The sequence below is a fragment of the Alligator mississippiensis genome, chromosome 1, assembly GCF_030867095.1.
Source record: "Alligator mississippiensis isolate rAllMis1 chromosome 1, rAllMis1, whole genome shotgun sequence".
Taxonomy (NCBI): domain Eukaryota; kingdom Metazoa; phylum Chordata; order Crocodylia; family Alligatoridae; genus Alligator; species Alligator mississippiensis.
The window spans coordinates 258,330,056-258,357,294 of NC_081824.1; the positions used below are offsets into that span (position 1 = coordinate 258,330,056).

General features: G+C 43.1%; 1 protein-coding gene across 1 annotated transcript; it reads left to right on the forward strand.

Moving 5' to 3' along the window:
• Positions 1-4,289: 4,289 nt before the first annotated feature.
• SH2D1B (SH2 domain containing 1B) lies at positions 4,290-26,849 on the forward strand. The gene is made up of 4 exons (XM_006270516.3): positions 4,290-4,552; positions 12,027-12,090; positions 16,429-16,597; positions 23,729-26,849. The coding sequence occupies exons 1-4, from the start codon at positions 4,407-4,409 to the stop codon at positions 23,764-23,766; spliced, it is 417 nt and encodes a 138-aa protein (XP_006270578.1). The 5' UTR covers positions 4,290-4,406; the 3' UTR covers positions 23,767-26,849.
• The last annotated feature ends 390 nt before the right edge of the window (positions 26,850-27,239 follow it).

Sequence of the window (27,239 nt, forward strand, 5' to 3'; positions counted from 1 at the left end):
AAAAGATTACCTCAGAATAAAAAAATCCAGTTAAAGATATCCATATTTGGCAAACAGAAGATTATTAATTATGATGATTAATATGCATTAGGAGGCAGGCTTCAGCTAATTTTATGTATTAAAAAATGCAAGCTATGTTGTATATAAACAGAGGTGAAAAAGTGTACTGTTTCAAAAAGCCTGAAGAGATCATGTCATCAATCCAAGATCCTGCATCAACATCAGACGCGAGAGCCAGACTTCATGACCTGATCTTTATGGACAAGACTTCATGGCTTGATCAACCAGTGAAGTTGCATTCATGATATTACAGGGTGGTGACCATTTGCTTTGACTAGCTACACTTCTAAATTTTAACTGCAAATACTGCTTCAATGCTTTGATGCTAATTAGAGTTGTATCTGTTAGGGTTCGATAAATTGCTTTTAGTTTAGGACAGCCGTGTCTTAGTTTTCTTGCCTGGTATAAAACCCATTATAGTGTCACTGAAAGCAACATACCTGCAGTGATTTATTCTGCCTAAAGAGCTTTTATGCAGTTCAGTGAAGCAAAATAGGGTACATTCTCTATTTTAGAAGAGTAATCTCTTGAACAGTCAAACTTCAGCCAGGGGATGAATAATGAATTTGAGATTGCGAATGAGAAACTAGGAATATGATTAGGAATTAGGAATGAGTAAGAAGACTTAGTCTGGTGGGAGACTCTGCACATCACTCCTGTTGGGAAGCCCAGTTTGTTGTTATTCCAGCAAGGCTGCATCCATGATGGCCAACACAGAGCTCTTGTTTTGCTAAGAAGCTGTTGCTTTATTGTTCCTTTCCTCATGTCCATTAAAATGAATACATCAGAGGGAGTAACTTGTTATCATAAACCAGAACCTGATGTAACACTAGCCCTCACAACCTGTCAACTGTGCAACTGTGTAAGTGAAAGGAGAGCTGCATTGTTCTCTTTCCTACATGTGGGTTGTTTAAACGCAGAGGAAACAATCTGCTCAAAGGAGGCAGCAGTGTGAGGCATCTATTTCATTTCAGAGCTGGCATATCAGCTGAACTCATATTGCATTTATTCACTTATGGAAACTTCAGTTGATTTTTTGATCAGGAAAAAATGGGCTCTTTCCGTGTGTAGGGAAATGTTATGCATAATTTATTCATAAACAAAAAGAATACTACCTCGTGGTCTGCAGAACATGGGTCAGGATGTAGCTTGATTTTCCTGCCCCCTCCCCCCACTTTTTTCCTTCTCCATTTTTGGGGGTTTGGCTTTGTAGGTGCTAAAAACCAAGTCTCAGTTTCCCCTTGAGTACTTTATAAAGGTTACTTCTCAGGGCTGCTTTTATGCTTGTTTCCTAATGGTCTTAAAAGTCAAACAGACATGCATGCCCACTTTCTATCTTGATCTAATCTTGGTCTTCTACTTTATTAAGATGCCATGTGGACAACTTGGTAGCACGGCATATGTTTTATTTCTAAAGAGCAACATTAATAAACTTTCTCTTTCTACACAACAGAACCAAAATTAAGTCAAATCATCAGGATAGGAAATGCCTAAATAAAAGTTGTTTGTGCAACTTTAAATCACCCCCTTTGCACAGCCTTTAATTATGTGATCATTTTTATTTCCACAGGACCTCTATCATTCAGTGTTCAAGGAGGTGTTCTCTTTGAATGAGCAGCCGCTCAATATTTCTTTCACTTCACTATGCTGTCCTCTTCTGAATATTAAATTATTAATTCCTTCCTGTGTTTTTCTGGGGTGTTTGTGCATGACTAGATGTTGTAGGAAAAATTGTATGTAAGTGTGTAATTAAGGTCTATATCAACATACATATGCACAAAGGGAGTCAATTAATAGCAGTATTTTAGTACAGAGTGTGTATGTGTACGTGTGTGTGTGTGTGTGTGTGTGTGTGTGTGTGTAATTTAATGCAATTTACTAGGTATTTTATAAGTGGGGAAAAAACCAAATTCGATCATTTGGCATCCCTTTGATGCCAAGTTAGCATCTCTAAAGTGTAGCCCAGACCTCTTCCACTGGTGTTAATGGAGAAACTGAAAGCAATAGTGAGCAGTCATCTTTTTCAAGCGGAGTAGCATTAGGTGGGGATCAGACAAAGACATCAGCAGTAGACATGGCAGATACTTTTTTTGACAGCAGATGAAAGGTGAGACCCTGGAATCCTGGGTTCCACTCCAGGCCCCAAAACAGAGTATACAGGTTCTGTTCCCCCTCCTTCCCCTGCTGCCTCTGTAGTCCAGCATCTTTGCCCTTTCTTCCTAATGGATGACTACCTATAGGGCTGTGCAAAACAGCACCACTTCATTTCAATTTCCATTTCACCATTTTGATGGGACAGTGTTTCATTTTGAGTTTCATTTCATTTTGAAAGCACTGTTCTGCTTCATTTCTTCGAAACTGTTTCAACGTTTTCAACATTTTGCCCATAGGCTATAATTGGGAAGCATGAAACTGCCTATAACTTTGTCATTTCTTGCCTGATTCAGATGCAAATTGTGGGATGGTAGCCCCTGCTGAGGCCACAAAGCCTGTCAAGTTTCAAGGAAATAGGTGCAGGGGTTTCTGGGAAACTGCACCTCAAAGTCTTGAAAGCAAAACTCATGTCACGTGTGTGTCTTAAGGTACAGGGGGGTGAAAACTGCAGGGATGGTAGCCCCTGCTGAGGCCATAAAGCCTGCCAGCTTTCAAGGAGATAGGTATAGGGCTTTCTGGGAAACTGCACCTCAGGCTGTGGACAAGCAAAACACATGACATAGGTGACACTGTGTGTGTCTGTCTGTCTGTCTGTCTGTCTGTCTGTCTGTCTGTCTGTCTGTCTGTTAAGGTGCAACTGGGTGAAAACTGCAAGCATGCTATCTGCTGCTGAGGCCATGAATCCTGCCAAGTTTCAAGGAGATAAGTGCAGGGGTTTCTGGGAAACTGCACCTCAAACTGTTCAGAGCAAAACTTGTGTCACTTGTAAGTGTGAAGGCACAGAGGCAGCTCAGTTCAAAGAATGCTTTTTATGCTCTTTTTCCATCCCTTCCCCAGAGCACTGGGATGGGAAGGGACCTCAGGGAAGGATGACAGTCACTGGCCAGCTACACAGTCAATATGAGAGCAGTCCTTGCCCCCTCTTCCCACTCCCTCTCCTTAATTTCTCTTTAGCTGCAAGCAAGCCCAGCTTTGAAATTCACAATGTTTCAAAACTTTTGAAACATTTTGACTGCCCTCATTTCCTTTCGAGGCTGTTTTGAAGCCTTTCATTTCAATTTCTCTGTTTCGAGCTCGAAACAAGTCGAACCAGCGTCAAAACCAAACAGCCGGAGAAATTTTGCACAGCCCTACTATCTATCTGACTCAGTCTCACAACCCTTCCCCACCTCAACAGACACCTTAGCTTAGCTTCTTGCCTCAACCTATCCTTCCCAGGAGGAATCTCTCAAATTGGTTCCTCTCTGCATTCAGGGTAAATTACTTCCTCCCCATGATGCCTGAGGAAATTATTGTGATCCCAGGAGACACAGTTTCATAAAGCTCTGCTGCTTGAGGCCCCATTGACAAGCAAAAGCAATTCCAGAAGCTTTGGTCTGCCCCAGCAGACCTGACCTGGACAATTCTCATTAAAGGCAAGACATATGTGCAAACTGCAACATTTTAAATGGTTCTAACTTGAGTGGATTTTCATGACAGCATAAAGTACAGCATTGACACCAGGATAACCTTTCACCCCCATCAAATGTCAATCTGGTACCATACTCCAAAGTACAGGGGCAATAGAGCTTCTTAAGAAAACGTTTTGTAATTTTTTTAACATGATTAAAATGCCTTAGTTTCAACTTAGTTACAGGGGTGTAATCTTATTTTCCAGAAACAGCTGCATTTTTCCCATGTGGAGGAGTGGGAAGGCATCTTGAGGCACATAGCTCATATGGAATATTTCAGTCCAGATAGTTAAATTTGGGCAAGGTTATAAATAATGAGAAATACAAGCTTTAAATAAAAACTGTTGGGTATATAGGCACTGATGCGCTTGTTGCTTTTACTTAAATTTTAGCTGTCATATGGCCTAAAACTAAAAGTAACTGAAATATCAACTCTTTTTAATGGTATAATTGCAGTTCTCCTTGGTGATGGAAACTAAGGACCACTACAAGTGAAACCATTGACCATTTTTATCACTTCCTGTGTAGATTATACATATCTGATCTGTTGAAAGCAGCCTGCTAGTAGAGTCTGGTTAGTAATACCCACACAGATAAATTCATTTATGTAGTGAAGACTTGAAATTGTAATTGCAGTTATCATCTTGACAACTGAATTTGGATTAAATCTTCTTTTAATGCCAGCTTGCTGATTTCATCTAGGATTGCTTTAAAGACAAGGGACCCTGTTGATACTCTTCCATGGAGTACCATGCAAAGTACCCATTTTATCATGGGAAGATAACAAAAGAGTCCTGTGAAGAGTTACTGACCAAGAAAGGAAAGAATGGTTGTTTTTTGGTACGAGAAAGTGAGAGCGTGGCAGGAGCCATATGTCTATGTGTCTTGTAAGTATTGTGCTTACATATTTAACTATTATGTGAATTTTAAGGTAGTTGCAAGAGTGAATATATCACAAGGGTGAATATAATACTGAAGTAGAAAAATATTAATATGCTGTATATCTCTGGTTACGGATTCTCTAGACTCTTTCTCTGGACCTCAAAGTACCATATAAAGATTTAATTAAAAGCTCTGCCTCACTGTTTGAGACAACTTAGAAACAGAGGTAAAGTGGTCCGTCCAAGATCACAGATCAAGTCAGTGGTTAGCTGGGCATAGAAAATGACAATATCTAGCCATTGGCTTTAACTGTTCTGTTGCTCTGTCTTACCTATGTATTTTACAGGAGGGCAGCAAAAAACTTAGAAACTTGAAAAATGGAGGCGGTGAATCAAAAGCAAGCAAGCCTCTGAGTGTCATACGCAGCACCGGGCTTGATTTTTTCAAAGGAAATGATTTTTGGCTTCTCTTTCAGAATTGAAAAGAAGAAGTAGAAGCATAACACTGGGTGGGTGAGTGGGCCATGAACCCTAAACACTGCTTAAGGACATGGGGGCGGTGGGGGGACTGGAATTGAGAATAGGGGCCAGCGGCCAGAGGAGCTGGGGGGAGAGTAACTTCTTTTTTAGTTGCCAAAAATCCATATTTAAATGGCTGCTCAACAAGTATTGGAAACCAAAAAAGGCGACATCTACCTCCCTAGCAGCAAACCTACATTTCTTATGCACCATGTATCCTTACCACCCTGGCAATTCTGGCCTGTTAGACCTCAGTAAAGAGGACTTAAACATTCAGTTCTTGTCCTTTTTACATATTTAGCTTTCCAATGAAATCAGTAGGTCTGCTCCTTGCATGTTCTTGTGCATGTTCCTGAGTCACAGATAAGTAAGCCTGTTCTCAGTCTTCCTTGTACTGAGCTTGTGCGGCTTTCTATTCCTGTTGATGACCTTCCTTTCTGGATAATAAGTTTTGAATACCACACTGAACTAATTCCAAAATTCAAGGAACTGTTCTAGGCATCAGTAAGCAGAGTCCTATTGACACTGGTGAAAGTTAGGAGAAAAAAATAATGGCAGAAATGGAGGAGACATGGACTGCCTGACATACAGCTATGTGAGGAATGGGATAGATGGAAAATGAAGATAAGGGGAACTGAGGCATAGAGCCCTTGGCATGGAGAAGAGAATATGGTCATTGGGAGCAAGGGAAAAAATAGAGTCTATCTCTGGCATGGGAGTCAACTGGGGATCCTAGCACTGGGGAGAGGGGGGAATGAAGTGTATAATGACCCATAGCTGCCAGGGGGAAAGAGTCAGGAGGAGTGAATGTTTTAAATAGGGGTTTGAGAGAGAGGCACACAAGGAGATTTTGGGGAGAATGGAGGAATACAAGTTACTCTTAGGTGGATGCAAAAGTGTGTAATAATGTAAGCTAACTCCAGTTAGCATTTTTAGTGCTTTAAGCTGCTTGTACACACCAGGGAGGTTTAATTTTCCCTAAATTGAAACAGTGGGTTTTTTTAAACACCGCTTCAATTTAAGGAGAATTAAACTGAATTAAACCCCCATGGCATGTACACAAGGGTGAGGGCTCAATCTTTACCTATCTCTTCAATGGTGGGGGCAGCGGGTGAACTGCCGGCAGGCTGAGCAGTCCCTGAGCTGCGCGGGGGTCCCCCAGGTGGCACCTGCCTGCTGGCACCCAGTTCAGGCAGTCCAGGGGAGCACCACAGCCATGGAGAGAAGCATTGCTCCCCCACCCTTCCCGCTCCCCTTCAACTGCGGAGGGAAAAACGAGGTCCCCGCAAAGCTCAGGCAGGCAGGCAGGCTCCAGGGAGGAAAAAAAAAAAAAGATCAGGCTCACTGCTTTTTTTTTTTCCCCTTCAATGGATCCTGCCTGCATGGGCTGCCTTTGGGTCCCACAGCCCCTGAGCTCTGCAGGGCCCACCAGTCCCCAAGTACGTCAGCTTCCAGTGTCCCATGCACTGTTGCACTTCGTCAGGTAGCAAACTAAAACACCTTGGAGGTGCTTTATCTTGCTACGTAGCAAAGTCATTTAAAGTGGAATATGCCGCCGAGTGTGCAAACAGCAATGCCATTAAAGTGGTGCACAAGGGAATTTAAGCCACTTTAAAGACCAATTTTGTGGTGTGTACGATGGCCCATAGGGAGACAGTGGATGTGATGCCGCTTCATGTGTCAACAGAATTCGTAACTAAATTGCAGGAAAAATTCTAGCTGAAGCTACCTATGGTACTTCATAGTACATAGATCAGTCATGATGTGAAGAGACAGTGGGATTACAGGGATGTAAACAGAGTACACTTTCGCCTGTTAGGCAGTGTATCATTTATAATGGTGCCTTAGCCCAAGAAATCTAACCCTAACTCTCTCCTGGTTGAATGTGCAGAGCTAGTCTAGCAGTTAGAAAAGTTCTATTGGTAATTGCAAAATTAGGACAATTTTATTATGTTGCTGATCTATTAGAGAACATACTCGTTTAAAGTCGTGCAATGTTCTGTTATAACGTTGTTGGGCCCCCGCCTGCTAGTAAGTAACTACTGTGATGAAATTGGATTTGCTTAACGTTATCTCGCTTAAAGTCACATTTTTCAAGAACATAACTACAACGTTAAGTGAGGAGTAGCTGTTGACATGTCCATGTTTATCATACTAGGACCATGATTCCATAGTTAAGGCTGAGTCAGAAGTTTGCAGTTTAACAGGAGGTTTAATTATTTTGTTTTTCATAAGTTATAATAAAATGACCAAATATAGAATATGGAACAAAAATTGATGATTTGAAATGTTCCTGGTTGCTTGATGAAAATTAGGTGGACACCAAAAAGAACACACTTCAAAATGAATCCTAGCTATGTCTCACTTTTTATAACCTCTTATATTATTTTTAAGGAAACAAAACCATTTGGAGATCTATGCATCTGTCCACGCACTGATCACTACAGTATCAGTAATATTTTCAGAAGGCAGGACAGTTCATTAGTTTCACAGTTTTTAGCCATTTAAGCAACTGAGAAAGGTGCCAAGATGAACTTATGATCCTATCCTGTCTAGCAATGACACGGCAGTACTGCTATTTGCTATGAATTAGGAAAGAGAGCATGTCTATTCTGGTGAGTACTTTGGGGAGAAGCAAATGGAAACGAAGAATTTCATTCCCACGTTTTTCTACTTGTGGTTTTACAACCTCTTGCAGCATCCTAAGTAAAGTATATGTGTACAATAAATACATTATCTTGTCTTTAATTTTGCATTTGAGGTGCTCAAACTGTTAGTGACTATGAAAATAGTGTGGTCTGTGGCTGAATAATATCTAGTTGTGTATACCCATATGTTAGCTTATGACTAGATGCTTTGAAGAATAATCCATGTATAAAGATGTAGGTTTTCAGGGAAGCTTTAGATTTGCATACCCTAACATTTATTCCCTCTCTCAGTTGGCCTGACCAGCTGATATTGCATAAGGGCTATTAGGTTTCTATTTGCTAGTTTTGGAATAGCTTTGTAAAAAAACAAGTTGTCTTGCTCACCTTTTTGAAATAACAATACATAGTAGACCACTTATGATTTTTTGTGCTTATTTCCCAAATGCAACACAAAGTATATAAAGATACTTGCAGTGGTGGTCTTTCTAATGAATAGATACGACTTTGTCCAGTAGCAACAGGAAACAACCATACAAAACCAAAAGATAAAACTGTAACATTTTACTCGTCTTGCATCACGCGTGAAGTTGGTCCAACTCTTCTTCTGAATGAGAAAGGAGAAAAAGCTTTGAAAGTTTTTATGCGGCCATGTCCTGGACTAGAAATCTTCCACTCTCAGAGGAGCGTTGATGCAACTCTACTGCTCAGTGCATATAGCCCATGGGTACTTAATCATCAATTAGTCCAACCCTGCCTACAGGAATTCTGGATGATAACATGAGAATATGGCTGCTAACCACCTGAGCCCTGTCTATCCTAGTAGTATGCTATGTGCTGGAGCAGCCGTGGCAGATTTCCCCAGGTGGCCTGATACAGAAGACCTGAAAGCCTTGGGCCTTAGGCCCTGTCCTTTTATCAGTCTCAAGTGTGGGAAAAGTTTCTGTGTGTGTCTCCTCAGCTGAATGCACCAGGACAAGAAACTCCTTGGCACTCCAACTGCCTCTCAGGTTACTGTATTGCCTGATTTGTTTGATTTCATGGTAGCTCTTGCAGTACTTTCAAACCATGTAAAACTCACTCCGTGAATTGTTTTGAGCCAAACACACAAAGTAATTCTGAGTTAAAAGGCTAACGTTCTAGTTAATGCCTGGTTGGGCATTTTATACCTCTCCAGTGTCTACCTTTTTCTTGTTCCCAGCCTTCTCTTAAAATATTTGATTTTAAAATAAGTGTTAACTATACCACTGACTGATTAGTCATACTTGGTAGTTTTGTGTGGCCACCATAGGAAAAATTAAAGAGGGGCTGTCTGAAAAAATAAGTCAGGAGAGAGATTAAATTTAACTCATAAAGTCACATTAGCCTTAAATTGCTTCACCCTTGTTGGAAACTTTTAAAAATAATTCAGAACCTCAGTGTTTCAGGCCTTAGGGTAAAGGGTACTTTCAATCACACTGGGTAGGTAGAATATTATCTGTAGATAATCATATATATGATTATATGTAGATAATCATAAAACAAACTGTGAGCGGAGGGAAAATCACACATCATGGTCAGCAGTGTCATCCCTTCCTGTACATTGTCTCCTTCAGCAAGGTTATGTGAGCGATTCGACCTCTGCCTCTGGTTATCATGTACATTGTCCTCAGGGAAGCCTGTTCCAGTTCCAGTTCCACATATACATCTTGAATCCAAGGCAACCAGATACAGTCCGGGTTTAACTGGCCTGCCTCCCTATACTCAAGAATGCTTAATGTCAATAAGCCTTGTGTGTAACGCTGAATGGATGTGTTACAAGATCATTCACTAATCATTGCTTTTCATCAAAATTAATATCTAAGTTGTTTCTTATTTTCTGTAAGTTCCTTTGGAAGCATCAAGGACTGTCACCGTGCCCTGGGCAGAGGTGGCGCACAGGGCAGCAGCTGCAGCTGGACAGAAGCAGCAGTTGTTGAGCCAGAGGCACAGCAGCTACTACCCCTCTGTCCCACCTCAGATCAGCACCTGGGGTTGGTGCCCTTGTTGCTCCTCCTCAGTTCATGCTACTGTGCATCTCACACAATTAGAGGTCTGTATCTTGCCTTACATCCTGCCTTGCTTCTAAACAAAGGACTATCATTTTGGAAGATAACTGCTCTCATCTGGATGTGTTAATTTGAAACCAACTTTGTTTTCTCTTTAAATAGAAATTCATGGTGCAAAGACTCTTTTGTATTAGTCTTTCTTGTGGCAGTTGGCTGTCTTGGGAGAGTAGAAGCTCTCTAGGGACTGCTTGATGGTCATACCCACCCTATAATGTGACAAGGGCATGGTGAACATCCTGGGAGGACTGGAACATATCAGAATGTTTAAGAATTGATTGAAAATACCCTCCATTCAGCATCTCCTCAATCAAAGTATAGCTTCCTAAGTGACTTGGAAGTTGACAAGATAGTCAGGGAATACAGAGAACAGATTAAAATGGTAATGCGCTGATATGCAAGAGAAAGGAATAATATCTAATTGTGTATACCCATGCGTTAGCTTGTGACTGGATGCTTCAAAGAATAAAAATGTCTATTTTCAGGGAAGCTTTAGATTTGCCTGACATTTATCCCCTCTGTCAGTTGGCGTGACCAGCTAACTGACATTGCAGAAGGGCTATTAAGTTTCTATTTGCTTTTTGCTTGCTAGTCAGTCTGCTGCAATGGGACTGGAAGAAGTGTTCCTGGTGTTGCAACAGTGGCAATTTTAATCATTATCAAATAGGTATTCTTGGTAGATTAAAGGTGAGGTATATCAGGATGTCACCTTATTCATCATTGTATTTTCCAGTTCAAACACATATTGTTTGTGAGGAAAAATTTCATTTAAGGGTCTGTGTCAAATTGAGTCCCTTCCTTCCTGTGTTACCAATGATAATTCTGTAGCTCTCAGACACTTGTATAGTCCCCCTCCCTTCAAATTATGCCTTTCATTATATCTGTGCAAAAATTAGTTTTATTTGGAGATTACTCAGGTGTAATGTAGTGGCTATTGATGGTGAACAAGAATTTTGTTGTAAACTCATTGGAGCAGGGCCTATTATCATGCTCTATATTTATACCATGCTTAGCACAATGAGGTCCTGGTGCATGATCCAGGGTTATGCGGTGCTATTGTAACACAAATGTATTATAAGGAATAGAATCTTTCTTGTTTTTTGTGTATTTCTATATTACATTGCCTGCTCTGGCTTCAGCTTGCATAGACTTACCTGAGCAAGCCTTAAAGTAGCTGGCAGCGTGGTCACAACTGCATGAAGCTTGCCACAAGCTAAAAAGCTTGACAAAATGGGATAAATCCTAGGACAAGTAATCACAAAGAGTTCTTTGTTGCTGCAGCTGTCTCATACCAGTTCAATTATGTATATACCTGGCATCTCTGCAGTGACTGCAGTGCAGATATGGCCTTAGTGGCATTGTGTGCACGGTTAAAAAACAGCAGCTGATCCAACAGATATGTGAACACACACACCCCCTCACACCCGCAAGATCTCTTGTGAGATGAGATGCTATTTTAATATGTTCAACTTCAGTAACACTTGACTTTTCTGATCATGGCCTAAGGCAACCACATCAGAAGAACGGATGTTTATATCCTAGCATCTGAAACTCTAGACTGATCAACAAGGGTCTCAGGGCAGTTTGGATACCTCTCCAATGTATTAAACAAGTGTAAAATCAATGTGGGTCCAAAACTGAGCAGCCTTCCTTTTCCAAAGGAATATTCTGTTATTCTAACAAAGACACAGGTGAGGCCTGTGAACAAGTGCCTTCTCCTTAAGCATTAAAGGTTTTGGCATTTCAAACTGGGTCCTTTTAATTTTAAAAATTTAATTTTGAGAAATAGTGGTATTATAAATATCCATTTAAAAAGATTTGGTGCCTTTTTTAAAGACCTGTTACATATGTATATTCATAAGAGGTGTGTGAATGTATGGGTGTATATAACATAGATGGATTTAAGTTACAGAATTGCCTCTGTCTTTAGTTTTGAGATGCCTAACTAAACCAATAAAATGGCTAGCTGTTTTCCAACCTACTGTTTGTATAAATTATATACTCTAGAAAAGATTTAGTGAGACTCTAGCAAAAAATGTAATGAGCCCACAGTTGTTGATGGCAACATGTTATTAATAACAGTCATTTCTTGAGATTGATAAACTGGAATTTTAATCTTTTTGTGATGTTGTTGTGTATACTGTAAATTCTCCCGCTAAAATGTGGTCAGACCATTGCAATTCCTGGACTGCTGATGACAAACATAATTTATGCAAGGATATCTCTTTACAGTTTTGAAAAACTGATTTACACTTATCGGATCTTCAGGGAACATGAAGGAAATCTGAGGATTGAGGTAAGAGTATGTCATTTCATCTGGAATGGAAATGACTGTTTAATTTCTTTCTCAGATGAGAAGATACCTATATTAAAGAATGTTTATTAATAAGAATCAATTGGTATCTTTCCCATGATAATGTTTTTCCATGCTTGCACTCTACCCTTGATTTCTTAACAAAACACCTGTCTTTGCCCATCAGCTTAGAAGTAACTGCTGTCTCTACATCACTTTTTTGTAATCTAAGCATATTGTTCACCTTTTAGCCTGGCTTACCCATGATCTAAAGATCTGGCCACCTTTTTTGACAGCATAAAATCTTTTGCATTCTCTTCTGCCTTCCTTTCTGCATTCTATTGGAATGCTCTTCTGTTTTATCAAAAACTGTCAAGTGACCTGTAAACAAATGCATTAGTGCACAATCATAAGAGCTTTTGCATTTTGGAACAACTCCTGTCATTTTTTTAAAAGATTCACATGTAATCCTGGGTAAATCTAACATTTGGATATGTACAAAACTGGTAACTCTAGAAACTTATGTTGGTTGTGTGCTCCTAAAATTGGAGGGGGCATAAGAGCATGGGCCCCTCTATGCCTCCATACAGAAAGTCAAAAAGCCCAAGGCTGAATTGATTCACTCTTTGCAGGTTGGTCTAAATTGCATAGATTGAACCAGTAAGCAAGTGAACAGACAGTCGCTTTCGATTCCGGAAATGTAGCCACATGCCTGCAGTGGCTCAGGCCAGAAGGTGGGGGTGCTAGAGCACACCTCCCTTCTGGACTAGAGCAGACAGCTTGGGCCAAGGCTAGCCAGCCCACCCTGCAAGGAGGTAGGGGGGTTGCGGTGGATAGGCAAAGCACCTGGGATGCTGGGGGACTGTGAGTTAACTTGAATCTGGAGGGGATCTGGGACACAAGTTCAATAAACCAATTTAACCTAAATGAGTTAAGTCTGATACTACATCCATCCCGGTTTATCTTAAGCCAGTTTCAGCCATTTTGATGTGCACTGAACTTCTATTGTATTACAGATTTGAACTGGTTACTGATCATGTATACCAGTTTATGTGTCACTTCTGTCCCTAGCTCATACATGCAAATAAAGGTGTGGTGGGATCTAATGCACGGCCCACACATTTGAGCCTTCTGCCATACCACGTGTGCATGGCAGGAGGTGTGATTATGGGATCATGTGTTAAATCCCATCACACCTAATTGCCAGTGCAGGGGGAGCCTGATTTCAGCAAGAAACAAGTTTCCAGGGGTGGAAGCTTCCTCAATTGGTGGCCTACCAGCTATGGGGGTACCCCACAAACTCCTGAGGCTGGGAGATTGCAGCAGCCATGATTCTCCAGCTCTGGGGGTTTCACATACTTCAGGGCAGCTGTGCCCCTCCTGGCTGCCAGGATCCACAGTTAGCAGCTGCTGGGGCCCCTCACTCGCAGCCCTGACTGGGCACACTGTGTCCCTGGGTTGGGATCCCTGTCAGCTGAGACAGGGAGGGGAGACCCTGCTACACTTGCAAATTAAAGCTGGATACCAACCAGCTATAAAGTTACTACACGTTTTCAAGGTCTAACTTTATAGCTGGTTGGAGCTTTTTATCATGTATTTATATTTTGCACATGCAGGTGGTATCAAGGTACTTGCTCAATTAACCAGCTAATTGCACGGTACCTGTAATATGTAGACAGGGCCTACACATTATCATACTATGCAGACTTTACCTTGATCCAGACCTAGAGAGAGGACAGCTTAAAATGTTTTCCTGCCTTTCCTTGTTTCTTCTAAGACTTCCAGAATGTTTATTAATAAGAATCAATTGTAGCAACATCTTTGTTCCCATATAAGTGGAATAGGGCCACCAAATTTGCTTCTCAGTGTAACAACCCAAAGTTGTGAGTTTTTGTTTGTGTGTGCTTCGGCATCGCTAAATTATGTTCCCGCTAGAATTGCAGCTTCCTTGCACGGCAGAGTTCTCTGCTGTGGAAGAGAACTCCGGTGCAACGGGGAATTTCCCGCCAAATTTGCAGCTTCTTTGCATGGTGCATTTCTTTTGCATCTCGGAGATGCACGGTGCAAAGGAGTTCCCGCCATTTGTATAAGAGTTCGTGCCACATTATTGGCCAACTCTAAATTATGCACACGTGGCGGCTAGCGATTGGCTTGCTAGCCGTATAAAGGGTTTGAGTGGTTTCCGCCCAAGTTGGAGGACTCCACGAACATCAGGAGAGAAATCACTTGGAGAGAAATCACTTAGAGCGTGAAGATCTCTAAGTGCTGCGGATCCTCACGGACCCAATGCATTTCTTAATCAGGCAACAGAGGTCTGAACAGCCTCTGGCCTCTCCCTGTTGCCAAGCGCAATCCTAGATGTATCCCTTTCCTATATGCTCAATTTTCGAACCCACGGAGCCTTAACAACTCCGGGGCCTGAGAACCGAACAGAGCCCACGGAGCTTCAACAACTCCGTGGGAAAGAATTGCCGAACCCGCAGAGCCTTACAACTCCGGGGCCAAAGAACCGAATTTGTCGTAGTCCTCCAATGAGGATTTAAGCGGAGCTGCACCCGGAAACTGTCCAGCCTACACTGTGACCATCTTGGGTGTAAGTAAATAATCTTTCAATCAACCATTACGCCTCTGTGACTAATTCTAGCCCGCGCGTGCCTTGCCGTCACGCGGTTTCCTCCGACCCCGTGTGCCCGGGCTGCTGGCCACAGCCCGCGTGCGCAAAGACGGGCCCGGCTTGCCCCCAGCCCGCACACTCAGAAGCCACTAACTATAAGCTATCAGAATATAACAACTTTGAATCATTATCATGTTAGCTTGGATTCAAGTCAGCAACCTTCAGATGGAAGGTGCCACATTCTATTACCATTTTTTCATGATTTATTGAAAAAATAAATATTGTAGTTATTCACTTTCTTAAATCACAGCAGCTGCTTTTCTGGAGGTTTTTTCTGTGTCTTCCCCCACTGAATAGTAATTCAAGCATTTTTTTAAACTGAGTTTCTTTCCAAGGTTTGGCAATAAATGCAAATCAAAATTGTCCTCACGGTTGTTTGAGAGGAATTCTAAGCAAGGGCTTTCTTGGTTTTTAAAATAATACAATTGGATATTTATTTATTTATCATTCCTAAGGCCCCGCTTCTGCATAAAACACACTACAGTTACAGAGGTCCGCATACCTGGAGCTCCTGAAGGGATAAGGGCTTAATAAAATAAAAAGAGCAGTAGTGTAACCAGGGGTGGGTGAGCAGGGCACCAGCCCTAGGTGCTAATTTAGAAGGGCCACAAGAATAGTGCCTGATGCTTCTTGTGGCCCCTTGGCCATTGCTGTCCAAGGTGAAGAAATTGTTTGTTATGCCTGTGAAAAAAAGAATTTGTATTTACTGAATAATTCCACTTATTTCCTGTTATAGAATCAGGTTCTAGATAAGAAGGATGTGATTGCTAACCATATTATCTGAGGACCAGTTTTGCTATGCCAGCTCTCAAAGTTTTTATACAAGTGCCATGAGGTTTATTATTTGTCTTAGAATGCCAGCTCCTGGCTTTCATTTAGAAAAAAGAGATTCAGTTCTTCAAAGAACAGGTTGCAAAATAACAGCACAGCTTAAAGGCTGTGATGCTAGAAGACACGGGAGGGGGACAACCCAAATTATTTATTTATACACTTTTAAGCCAATCTGATGACTTGTACATGCCTGTGATTTGGAAATATCTTTATCGGGGAATAACTCCATGCATTCACTTCACCGCTACAGTTCTCAAAAACCCTATCCACTCCATCACTTTATTCTGTCCTTGAGCTGGGCATAACTACTTCAGAGTCTTCAGTGGAATTCATAATAATAAACAAAAGAGAACCCTATGAACTGGACTGTTTGGGAGACCTGTTTTCTGGAACTTGACTGTTGATCTCCTGAAATGTTTGTTTGTTAGAGATACCAGTTTCATCATAGTGAAATCTACAGGGACTGTTTGTATGCTCCATAGTGTGCCTAATAACATTGTCATAATATATTAAAATTTCCTCTTTGTAAATGCAGATAAAACTTATGCAGACTAGTGGCAACTTCATATAAAAGGGAAAGGATGCCCAGCAAAGAAATAAATTACTATGACTAATTCCATAAACAAAACAAAAAATTCTCCAGGAGTTTTTACATTTTCATTAAACATTTTTCTGTTGAAATATTTGTTGAAACTTATCCTGTTTCTGGTGTTGACAAATTTTCCATGTTGAACAAGTATGCAGGTTCAGGGGACTGGACTCAATAGTCTGGGGGCCCCTTCCAGTCCTGTGTTCCTATTACCTTCATAGATCAGTATTTTCACTTTTTCTTGCAGACTTCTGGAGGTGTTCCCCAGCAGTCCTTCAAAACTTTAAAGGATTTAATATACAAGTATCAAAAGCCAAATCAAGGACTAGTAACCCATCTTCGCTATCCAGTAAAAAAACAAAACCCATCAAGGAGATTAAGGAAAACTATGGGATATCCAGAAAATGTTTATGATGGTAAGAAATTGATTTTTGTCTCTTTACACTGGTCATTGGCATTTCTGAGAATGAATTCTCCTAACTAATTCTATGATGAATCTTGCTTAAGAGAGAAGGGGCTGTCTGTCCTTAGCCTTTCTGAAACTGCCAATGAAAACATTGAGGCCAACATATAGACAGATGTAGTAATTGTGCTGTTATCAAAGAATACTGGTACAAGCTGCTACAATGCAACTGTTGGTCTTGTATAAGTGTAGAGAAACAGCTTTTACTAGCTTCTTATTCAGGGTCAAAGTTGGGGGACTTTGGGGGTTCATGCACAAGTAACAAGTAAAGAGAAACAGCTCCTATGCCCTCCTGAGCAGTTGCACTTCCCCCACCAACCTTTAAAAGCAGCTAAAATGTTTGTTTGTCCATACCCATAATGGTAACTCTTATAACATCATAAGTATTCTTAAATTCTGTGTTGAAAATGGAAGTTGAAAGAGGGATGTGGGCCTGTGATAAGGGTGAAGGCTTGGGACCTGAGAGCTAAACATTCAGTTGGTACTACCAATAACTTTGGTTTGGATTTAGGCAAGTTTTTGTTTTTAGCTTCCCAATTATAAGCTGAAGATAGTGTATATCCCTTTCATGCAAGGATATTGGGAGGATCAATATCAATTATGTTGGGAAGAAGGGTCGGGGTCCAGCTCTCTGCATCAAAGAGCAGTACACTTCCCTTCAAACTGGTTCATTAACCATGGAGGGTGCCTTGAGACCCTCTGGGTTAAAATACGGGGGAAGCATGGGGACGGGGATATACTCATAGGAGTCTATTACAGATCTCCTAATCAAGAAGAACTGGATCTCAAAATCAATAGGGAACTGGCCAAGGCTGCATGTTCCCAATGTATGCTCGTCATGGGAGACTTCAACCTCCCAGACATCTTGTGGGAAGAGCACACGGCCAAGTCTGACTGGTCATGTAACTTTCTTGCCTGCATTGATGACTTGTACCTGACGCAAGAGGTCTATGTGCCAACTACGGGAGAGGCACTGCTGGATTTGGTTCTGGCCAAAGGGAATGATCTGGTGAGTGATCTGAGGATCGAGGGCAAGCTTAGTGACAGCAACCATGAACTTATTACTTTCTCTGTCCAACGCAGGGTGGGCAAATCCCTCAGTAAAACAGAAATCCTCAACTTTGAGAAGGCTGACTTTCACAAACTCAGGAGACTGGTCAGTCAGGCACTAAGGGACCATGGCCCCCTAGGAAAGGGAGTCCATGAGGAATGGTTGTTCCTAAAGAACTCAATCCTCAAGGCACAAGGGAAGTCCACCCCATCCCGCAGGAAATGCAGTCAGAGGGCAGGGAAGCCCCCTTGGTGCAACAGGGAACTTATGGGTCTCCTGAAACTTAAAAGAGAAGCCTATACCAGATGGAAAACTGGAATCATCACCAAGGAGGACTACTCAGCATTAGCCCATATCTATAGAAAGTGGTCCAGAAAAGCCAAAGCAGTAACCAAACTCGGGCTAGCCACCAGAATCAAGATAACAAAAAGTCATTCTTCAGATATGTGGGAAGTCAGAATAAGAATAAAAGCAACATTGACCCCCTGTGAGATCAAATGGGGCAGCTGACATCTGACGCCCAAGAAAAGGCCAATCTCCTAAAGAATTATTTGCATCAGTTTTCCATTCACCCAAGGGAGTCATGCTGTCAGACAGGACACAAAGCATCCAAGGCTCGGGAGATGGGCCTACAATTGACGTAGATTAAATGAGAGAACACCTCAAGAGGCTTGACATCTATAAGTCCATTGGCCCCTGTGGATTGCACTAGAGAGTCTTAAAAGAGCTGGCAGACATCATAGCATGCCCTATGGCCAAGATATTTGAAAGCTTGCGGTGCTTGGGTGATGTACCAGAAGACTGAAAAAGAGCCAACGTTGTCCCAATCTTCAAGAAAGGGAGAAAGGAATATCCAGGGAATTACAGACCTATCAGTCTGACTTCCATCCCTGGAAAGATCCTGGAGAAAATTATCAAGGGATCCATCTGCAACAGGATAATGGAAGGCAACCTACTGAATGCCAGCCAACATGGTTTTATTACTGGAAGGTCCTGCCTGACCATCCTCATCTCCGTCTATGACCAGGTGATGCATTGCCTGGAGAAGGAAGACGAGGTTGATGTCATTTATCTGGATTTCAAGAAGGCCTTTGACTTGGTCTCCCATGTTGTCCTCATGACCAAGCTGCGTAACTGTGGCCTCGACCATCTTATGGTCCGATAGCTGGGGAACTGGCTCTGGGGTCAGACCCAAAGGGTACTAGTTGATGGGAACAAATCAATGTGGCACAATGTTACCAGTGGAGTCCCCCAAGGTTTATTGCTCAGGCCAGTACTCTTAAATATCTTCATTAATTATCTGGATTAGAGTGTCAGATGCAGACTGGCAAAATTCGCAGATGACATTAAACTATAAGGACAGGCAATTATGCTGGAGGGCAGGCTGGGGATACAGGCTGACCTGGACATGCTTGCAAAGTGGGTGGACCAAACCTGATGGCATTCAAAGTAGGCAAATGCAGGGTACTCCACCTTGGAAGAAAAAAACAGCACCCTACTTATAGGCCTGGCAGTGATATGCTTACTAACACTGCAACCAAAAGAGACTTGGGGGTCTTGATTAACCACAAGGTGAACATGAGCCACCAATGTGATGCCATGGCCAGTAAAGTAAACCACACTCTGGCATGCATCCACCAACGCATCTCAAGCAAAACCAGGGACGTCATCCTCCGGCTTTACTCGGCCTCAGCGAGGCTGCAGCTGGAGTACTGCATCCAGTTTTGGGCCCCTCACTTCAGGAGGGACTTGAATAAGCTCAAGAGAGTCCAGAGGAGATCCACCTGTATGATGAAAGGCCAAGAGAGTAAGCCTTATGAGGAAGGGCCGAGGGACATGGAACTCTTCAGCCTGGTGAAGAGTAGGCTCAGGGGGGACTTGGTGGCTGCCTATAAGTATATAAGAAGTTTTTCCTTATATTGAGTCTGAATCAGCCTTCTAGAATTTGTGGCCATTAGACCTAGTTATCTCTTCGGGAGCCCTGGTGAACAGCTATTCTCCCAGATCCTGATGCACACACCTTATATACTTTCTGTTTCCCTGCAGGCAAGCCCAGCTTGAGCTTCAAAACCTGAAATGTTTTGAAACTTTTGAAACGTTTTGACTGCCCTTGTTTAATTTCAAAGCTGTTTCAAAGCCCTTCGTTTGGTTTTGATGTCACTGATTCGAGCTCAAAACAAGTCAAAACAGCATCAAAACAGAACAGCTGGAGAAATTTCGTACAGCCCTTATGTTTAGTTCCCTGGGGACAATTAGCAGTGGCACACCTACATGTCTGCCAGACCCAGACAGGGACCACACAGCTGCCTGGGCTGTGGTATGAACACCACAGCAGAGCCTCCTACACCTTTGGGCCAGCTGCCAGTGGGCTGTGGCTGCACAATTGGCCTTTGTGCGAAACTGCTGTTATGTCTTCTGGTGCCCTCACCCTGCCATCTGGGTAGCTACCACCCAGAAGATGTGCTCATTGTGGTGGCCCACTTTGAACTATCACAGTGTGTCCTTTTGGCCCCAAATGGCCAGGTCAGCTACCTTGTCTGCCCTCCAGCTGGGTCCCCAGTGCTGGCCTGGGGCAGGTTCCTTTGCCCTGGTCTTACCACTTGCTTCACGAGCAGAGATCCTGGTGTTCCCCATTTAAAAACTGCAAATGTTCTGATAAAGAACTCAAATTCTCTCATTAAAGAACCCAAAATCTGTGTTCTGTGATTAAAATGAAATGCCACTATATAGAGAGAGGTCAGTTGGGCAAAGTTTTATTGATATATTTACAATTTTAAAGCAGTTTGGAAGCCTACAAGTGCCTCTATCATCATAATAAAATTAATTCTAAATATCTATACACTTTGGCATTTGCTTTTGGTTTTTTTGTCTTAGAAAAATCAGAGCTGTCCCTGCCCCCTTTACTCATCAGGATGTGGGGTGCTGACCAGCATTGATATGTCTGTGCCCTGCCCCTGTCCTTTCCTCTCACCCTCAGCTCACAGCTGTCCCCCTGGTGCCCCTCACTCCTGACCTGCAGCCCCTGCCTGCCCCCACTAGCTCACTCCTGGCAGCAGCTCCAACCCAGCACCAAGACATGAGTCCAGTGGCAGCTGTCCCATCCTGCTTTGTGGCTCTGACCAGTGCCAGCCCTTGCTGTTCTGCTCCCTGTGTCTGTGCCCAGGTCCCAGCGCTTCCCAGGCTGTTCCCAGGAAGCCCTTGACTGGGGCTCAGGGACTTGGCTGGGCAAGCCCCTTCCCTTCCAGGCTGGCCTCCCCCTGCACAGGCTTCTCTGTGCAGTGGTTCTCTAAGCCTGGCTCTGGCAGCCTCTCCTACCCGGAGTGTCCCCCATCCCTGACCCCCATCTCTCTCTCTCTCTCTCTCACACACACACACACACACACACACACACACACACACACACACACACACAGAGCCCTGCTGTCACCTCCACCCCTCCCCCCAGCCCATCACACACCCAAGTCAGAAGCCCCCTGCCCCCCCCCCCCCCGGATGGGGCTGCATGTCCCAGCACTAGTGTAGACATGGGGCAGGGCTGCAGTGTGTCAGTTGCCCCTGCAGCTATGGCTGTGGCCAGCAGGTCCCCTACCATCCCATTTGGTTGACTGTTATTCAATATGGCATTACAAGACATTGTTCTATTAAGCATACAAGCTAAAATGGATATCTAAATAGTGATACATACCAACAATACCAGCCGCTGTTATAAAGGGGCAAGTGTCTAGAGTCTACACTTTGCCCTTTGGGGGCACAGAGAAGTTACATTTTTCATGCAATCAGCCCCCTGAAAGTGCTCTACAGCTGTGTTGTGACACATGTGCACGGCTGCAGAGTGCTTTTAAAGTGACTGATTGCACCAAAACATAACCCTCCTCAAATGAGGGATCAGATGAAAGCACTCTGTTTTAGAGCGCCTTAGGGAACTTGTGTTCCTTAGCGTTAATTTGTCATGTGATTGGTCCCAGCCCCACCCCTAGCAATGTCATCAGGAAAGGAAAGGAAAGGGAGGAGGAAAAAACAAGCCGCAGTGAGCTGTCATCTGGGGTTTGCCTGGCCTGTGCTGGAGGGGGGACAGGTGGATTGGAGCCCCCCCCCACCAGGGGCTATGCACAGAGGGTGCACACAGGGAGCGCTCCCTTGGTTGGCACTCACCGCCGCTGCCCACCGCCGACAGTGCCGGCTGCATCTGCAGGAGCTCCCTGCTCACTGCCACTGTGCTCCAGCCACCACCAGCGCAGCCGTGCCCCTCCCAGTCGCCAGGGGCACACGTCGTTTATGCCCCCCGCCTTCTTGCCCACCCTCCAAACCCCCCCAGATGGTGAAGGATGGCAGCCCCAGCCTTATATCTGTACTGCAATGAGAAATGATGTGGACTTCAGCATGGGATAAGAACCTGACTAGGGCAACTACTCTGTTGCAGAGAGAAGGATAGTAAATTTGTGAATTTAAGTAAAGCTTTATTTATGCTAGCAGGTTTCTTTAAAGCCTCCCTATGTTAAAATGACAGTTGGCTGTGGCGTAGATCACTTACTATGATCAAATGCTCTGAGCTTGAGGTGCGAGTTTTGGAGCAAGTTTCACGGCTGTAGCTACATTGCTTAATGAGTTATGCTAAACAGTCTCACCTCTCGTAAGAGATACTGATTCTTCACTTTGGGTCACAGGCTAGAAACAAAACCTCTTACTTAGGGTACTTATACATGTGCTCCAAAGTGGGGGCAGAGGGGGTTAATTAAAACACCTGCAGTGCCTCATGTATTCAGCATCCCATGTTTCAAACTGGCGGCAGGGGCACTTTAACTAAATCTTACTAGATGAGCTTTAGTTAAAGCACCCCCACTGTCATTTTGAAATGCAGGATGCTGAATACATGAGACGTTGAAGCATTCTGAATAGAACTCTCCAGCAGACTCAATTAATCAAGTCTGCTCTGACCTGTTCTGATTAGAATGCATCAGAACCCCTATAAAAGTGCCCTGATATTTGTCCTAACACTGTGGATGCTTTACATATAATCTATATTTGCTTTTAGAAGCACTGTTGTTTCCTTTGAAGTAAAAAAATCCATGCACAGGTAGATGGGAGTTAAAAAAGTAATGTAGTCATGTACATTAACAAAATATTTTGCACAAAGGAAGCCACAAGATCTTTTTCTAGACAGGTCTGTGGGCTCAAGGTGGCCTCTTCTCAACTGGTCATCTCATGCAAACCATGAGTATGTGGTTAATTCTACTGATGTTAACAGAGCTACTCACATGATTGAAGGCTTCAGTATTAGTCCTTAGCCAGCTTTGATGATTTCTTTATTGTTCAGGAACAGTTTGGCTGTAGATGTCTGCTTAAAGGATTGCAGAGCTCCTGGAACAAGGGCCCTGCTCCCACTGAATCCTAAAGAAATACTATATCTAATGCTGGGCGTGTTAACACAAGATGCTTTACTGTGCAATAGACTAACCTACTGTGCAGTAAGGCACCTCTGTCTACACATGTGCAGTAGATTAGTCTACTAAGCAGTTCCCTATTACCTGGGTAGATGCCCTGCCGAGGAAAATTTACTGCACAGTATTTTACTGCACTGTAAGATTACAGTTCATTAATAGCACGTGTAGATGTGCATGCTGAGTATGAGAGAAAAGGGGGTTAAGTCTTTCTTGTAAAGTGTCTCTGCTTGGGAAGAGTTGAGTATTTCTTGCTACATTTTTAGCTGTGCTTTTTGTGTGAGGTTAATCAATGAGTGAGCTCTTGGGTAGTAGATGAGCACAATGTGGAATCTTCTCAGCTTCAGTTGCCACCAGTTTCACTCAAAGGATCTGGGTGGGGAAATGATCTTGGGGGCTCAATCTGTGAAACGTTGGTCCTGATTAGTGTTGTGCATAGTCAGTGTTGCATACATTAGATGAGCCGATTCTGAAAAAAATGAAACAAATGGATAAAATATGCCTGGAATAATCTACCCTATCTCCCCCTAAAAGATCGTTGTAATGTTTAAATACTGACATGCTGGTTTATAATTGTTTGGTTTTTTTTATACAGAACTTGAAGATGGTGATTACGTTGATGTCTTGCAGTGAATGACCAGAACCTGGTTATTCGGAAGCTATCTTTTTAATTTACATCACAGCAGATCAGTTGAAGACTCCTGCCTTGAGAAATATATTCTTGAGCATGGCTATTTCTGCTGGCTGGATATTATTGTCTACAGACTTTTGTTTCTAGAATTCATTCCTTTTTGCCAGCTCATCAAAGCAATGGTCTTCCATGTTTTGGGACATTCTGTACCCTGTATTTATATACCCTGTTAGAAAATCACAATGTGAATATGTTTCCTGGATGTGGGAGAATGATTCCTAGTAGGCAAGCTGAAATCTACTGTGATCCAAATTCAATAGGCTCCATAGAGTGTTGAAAAAGAGCTTTATGCATGATGTGTTGGTTTTGTCTCATTGTCAATTAATAGGGTAGAATTTCAATGAAGAGAAGCTTTTGACGTCTCAGAGGGTGCATCTACACATACACTTTACTGCAGAAGTAGCTCCATAGTAAAGCGTCACAGTCTACACATGCACCAGTATTAAGGCATAGTAAACTAATCAACTTCACCATAAGACTATCTCCAGGGACTGTACTATTTTACAGTGGAGTCATTAAGTGAGACCAAATGCACATGTAGATGATAACTGCCAGGAGCAAATTGCACCTGGTCAGCCCAGTCTGCTGGCAGCCAGACACCCAACTCCTGCTAGCCCTGACACTGCCACTGCCTGGGGCTGACCCTGTGTGCCTCCTGCCAGCCCAGGGCTGCTCCGCCCTAGCTCAAATTGCTGCTGTTTAAGATGCAAGTGTAGATGCTGTGCCCAGGAGCAGTGTACTCCAGAGTAGTACACTGACCCCAGAGTTTATTGTATTGTGTTAATGGCATGTGTAGATTCATCCAAAGAAGAGTAATATATCCCTGTAGCACTGGAACAAGCTAATACTGCTGACAAAATAGTATAGGCAATCAGCACCACAGGGGTTTTTTGTTTGTTTGTTTTTGTTTTTTTCAAATTTTAAGTCTATATTGTACAGGTTAAAAAAATCAAATGAAAGTAACTAAGGAACATTTGACTTTCTCATCTATAAGCAATACTGTTTACAGATTACTTCTAAACTCCTAAGTCCTACACAAATGATTTTGTGAAGTTTTCTTTATTTGCTATTTGTTTTGGTAACAGAACTTGCTGCATACCTTTTAAACTGGAAGTGGGTCTATTGCTTATAGTTTTTCTTTAAACCAGAATTAGATTTGAAGAGGTAAGGCAAGCTTCTGTATAAAATGCAGTTTAATTTTGAAGGTGATTATTTGTAGCAAGTGATTAGTGTCAGAAACAGTGCAGAAATACTGCACTTAGGTCTGTCACTGCCAGTCTACAATGGGCATGTTTGTAGACCTCTCTGTATCTATCTCACATCTGTAAAATGAAGATACTTCTCTGCATCGCATTAAGGCACAAGGCTACTTTTTCCATTAATGCTTGAAAAGAGTTCCTAACTGTTAGAGCCACCGGTGCCACTGTAAGTGTAAGGGCCTTGTTACATGGTAATATTGGGCAGCTTCTGGAGGTCTTAACCTTTGGACTGTCCACACATCTGAACAGCTGAAACTAGTTTTATGCATTCAAATTACGCCACTCCAGGGCAGGATTATCTCTGATCCCTGTTACCCAGGTTATCTTATGCTAAGGTGTAGCCACTCTAGGCTATACTTTAATGTAAACACCCCACCTGCATCCTGCTTCCCACCCTCCCCAGCACCCTAGAATCCCACCTATTTACTTGTGGCTGCCCTGTGCAGTCTGTTCCAGGGGAGCAGGCAGGGAAGGATTAATTTGCCTGCCCAGCTGTCACTGCAGCTGCTCTCTGGGTCAGAGGAGCAGCAGCTCAGGCAGTAGCAGCAGCTGGGCAGGCGAGTTAACCCTTCCCTGTATGCTGTCCTGGGACAGACTGCATGGAGACTGCAAAAATACGATGCATGCTATATGCTGGGAAAACGGTTATTGCCGAAGAAGAGAAAGGGCTGTTTCCTATTTTAGGAAAACTACTTTATGTGTAACTTGCTGGTGTGTATGGTTTGTCATGTGGCCTGCTGTGGGTGTTCTGAGATTTGCACACACACATTTTCGTGCCCAGATGCACTGGAGATCTGGCGCATAGGAGCAGACTCAATTAATTGTGTGCTCTCTGCACGCGAGCTGACATGCATGGCGCTGTGTTGCTTGCAGTTGTATAAGCAGTGAAATGTGTGTCAGCATGGAGAAAACGCTTTCTATGTGTTTTAGTTCAGAAGCAGACTGCTAGCACTTGCTGATGTGCATTTCACTGCTTATACAACTGTATGTGATGCAGCACTGGGCACTTTTCAAAGCACCTGGTGCCGTTGCATGTCTAAAAATACCCAAGTTCTGCCGGGTCAGAAGGGCAAGCGTCTGTGTCCTTTTCCTGATTTGGACCTCTAAAAAACTTTAATGTATGGCAACATCCTTGAGTCCCTGTCAGGTCTTTGTGTCGCTAGGCCTCCCTTCCTGATTTGTTTGGAAAGTACACACAACCTGTGGGAAACCATTGTGCAGGGGCCACCAGGAGGTTGGGGCTCACTGTGATCTGGGCTGAGGCCAGTGTTGGAGGTAGCCTACAGTTTTGTTTTGTTTTGTTTTGGGGGGATTCTTATGTTTTCTTTTGAAGGGAAATGATTCTGGGAAGCTTAGTAGCTGGAGGAGGAATTAAATAAAGTTTAATTCATAGATTTCATAGACATTTGGGCTGGAAGGGACCCCAGAGGATCATCAAGTCCAGCCCCCTGCCCCAGGGGCAGGAAGTCAGCAGGGATCATAGGATCCCAGCAAGATAAGCATCCAAATGTGTCTTGAAGGCATTCAAAGTGAGGGCTTGAACCACCTCCAGCGGCAGTCTATTCCAAACCTTGGGGGCTCGGACAGTGAAGTTCTTTCTTATGTCCAGCCTGAATAGGTTGCAGTGAAGTTTGTGACTGTTCGATCTTGTCATCCCTTGGGGCGCTCTGGTGAACAGACATTCCCACAGATCCTGATGAGCACCCCTGATAAGCTTATAGGTGGCCACCAGATCACCCCTGAGCTTGCGCTTTTCCAGGCTGAAGAGCACCAAAAATAAATTATTTTTATTATTTATTTATCTTTAATAAACTGTTACATTTTTTCAAAATTGCTTGAGAGCAGGAAAGTTATTGGTGGAAAGGGGAATCTGCAGCCCACGCTCTGAAAACCGCTGACCTAATCCATGGCAGCTCTTCTGGGCCTGCCCATGAGGAGCTGCAGGAGGTGGGCATTTCTCAGATTTCTGGGTGGTGGCTGGGTGTAAGCCCTGCCATATTTGAACCCAGCTTTTGTATTGCTGCTAGGGCCTGTGGATTTTTCCCACATTGCTGGCTTGGGGCTGGAGCCAACCTCCCCAGTTTGAGCCTGGATCCTCTCTGGCTGCCAGGGCCTTGTGGGGTGGTGGTGCACAGAAATACAGGGCTGGTGGACAA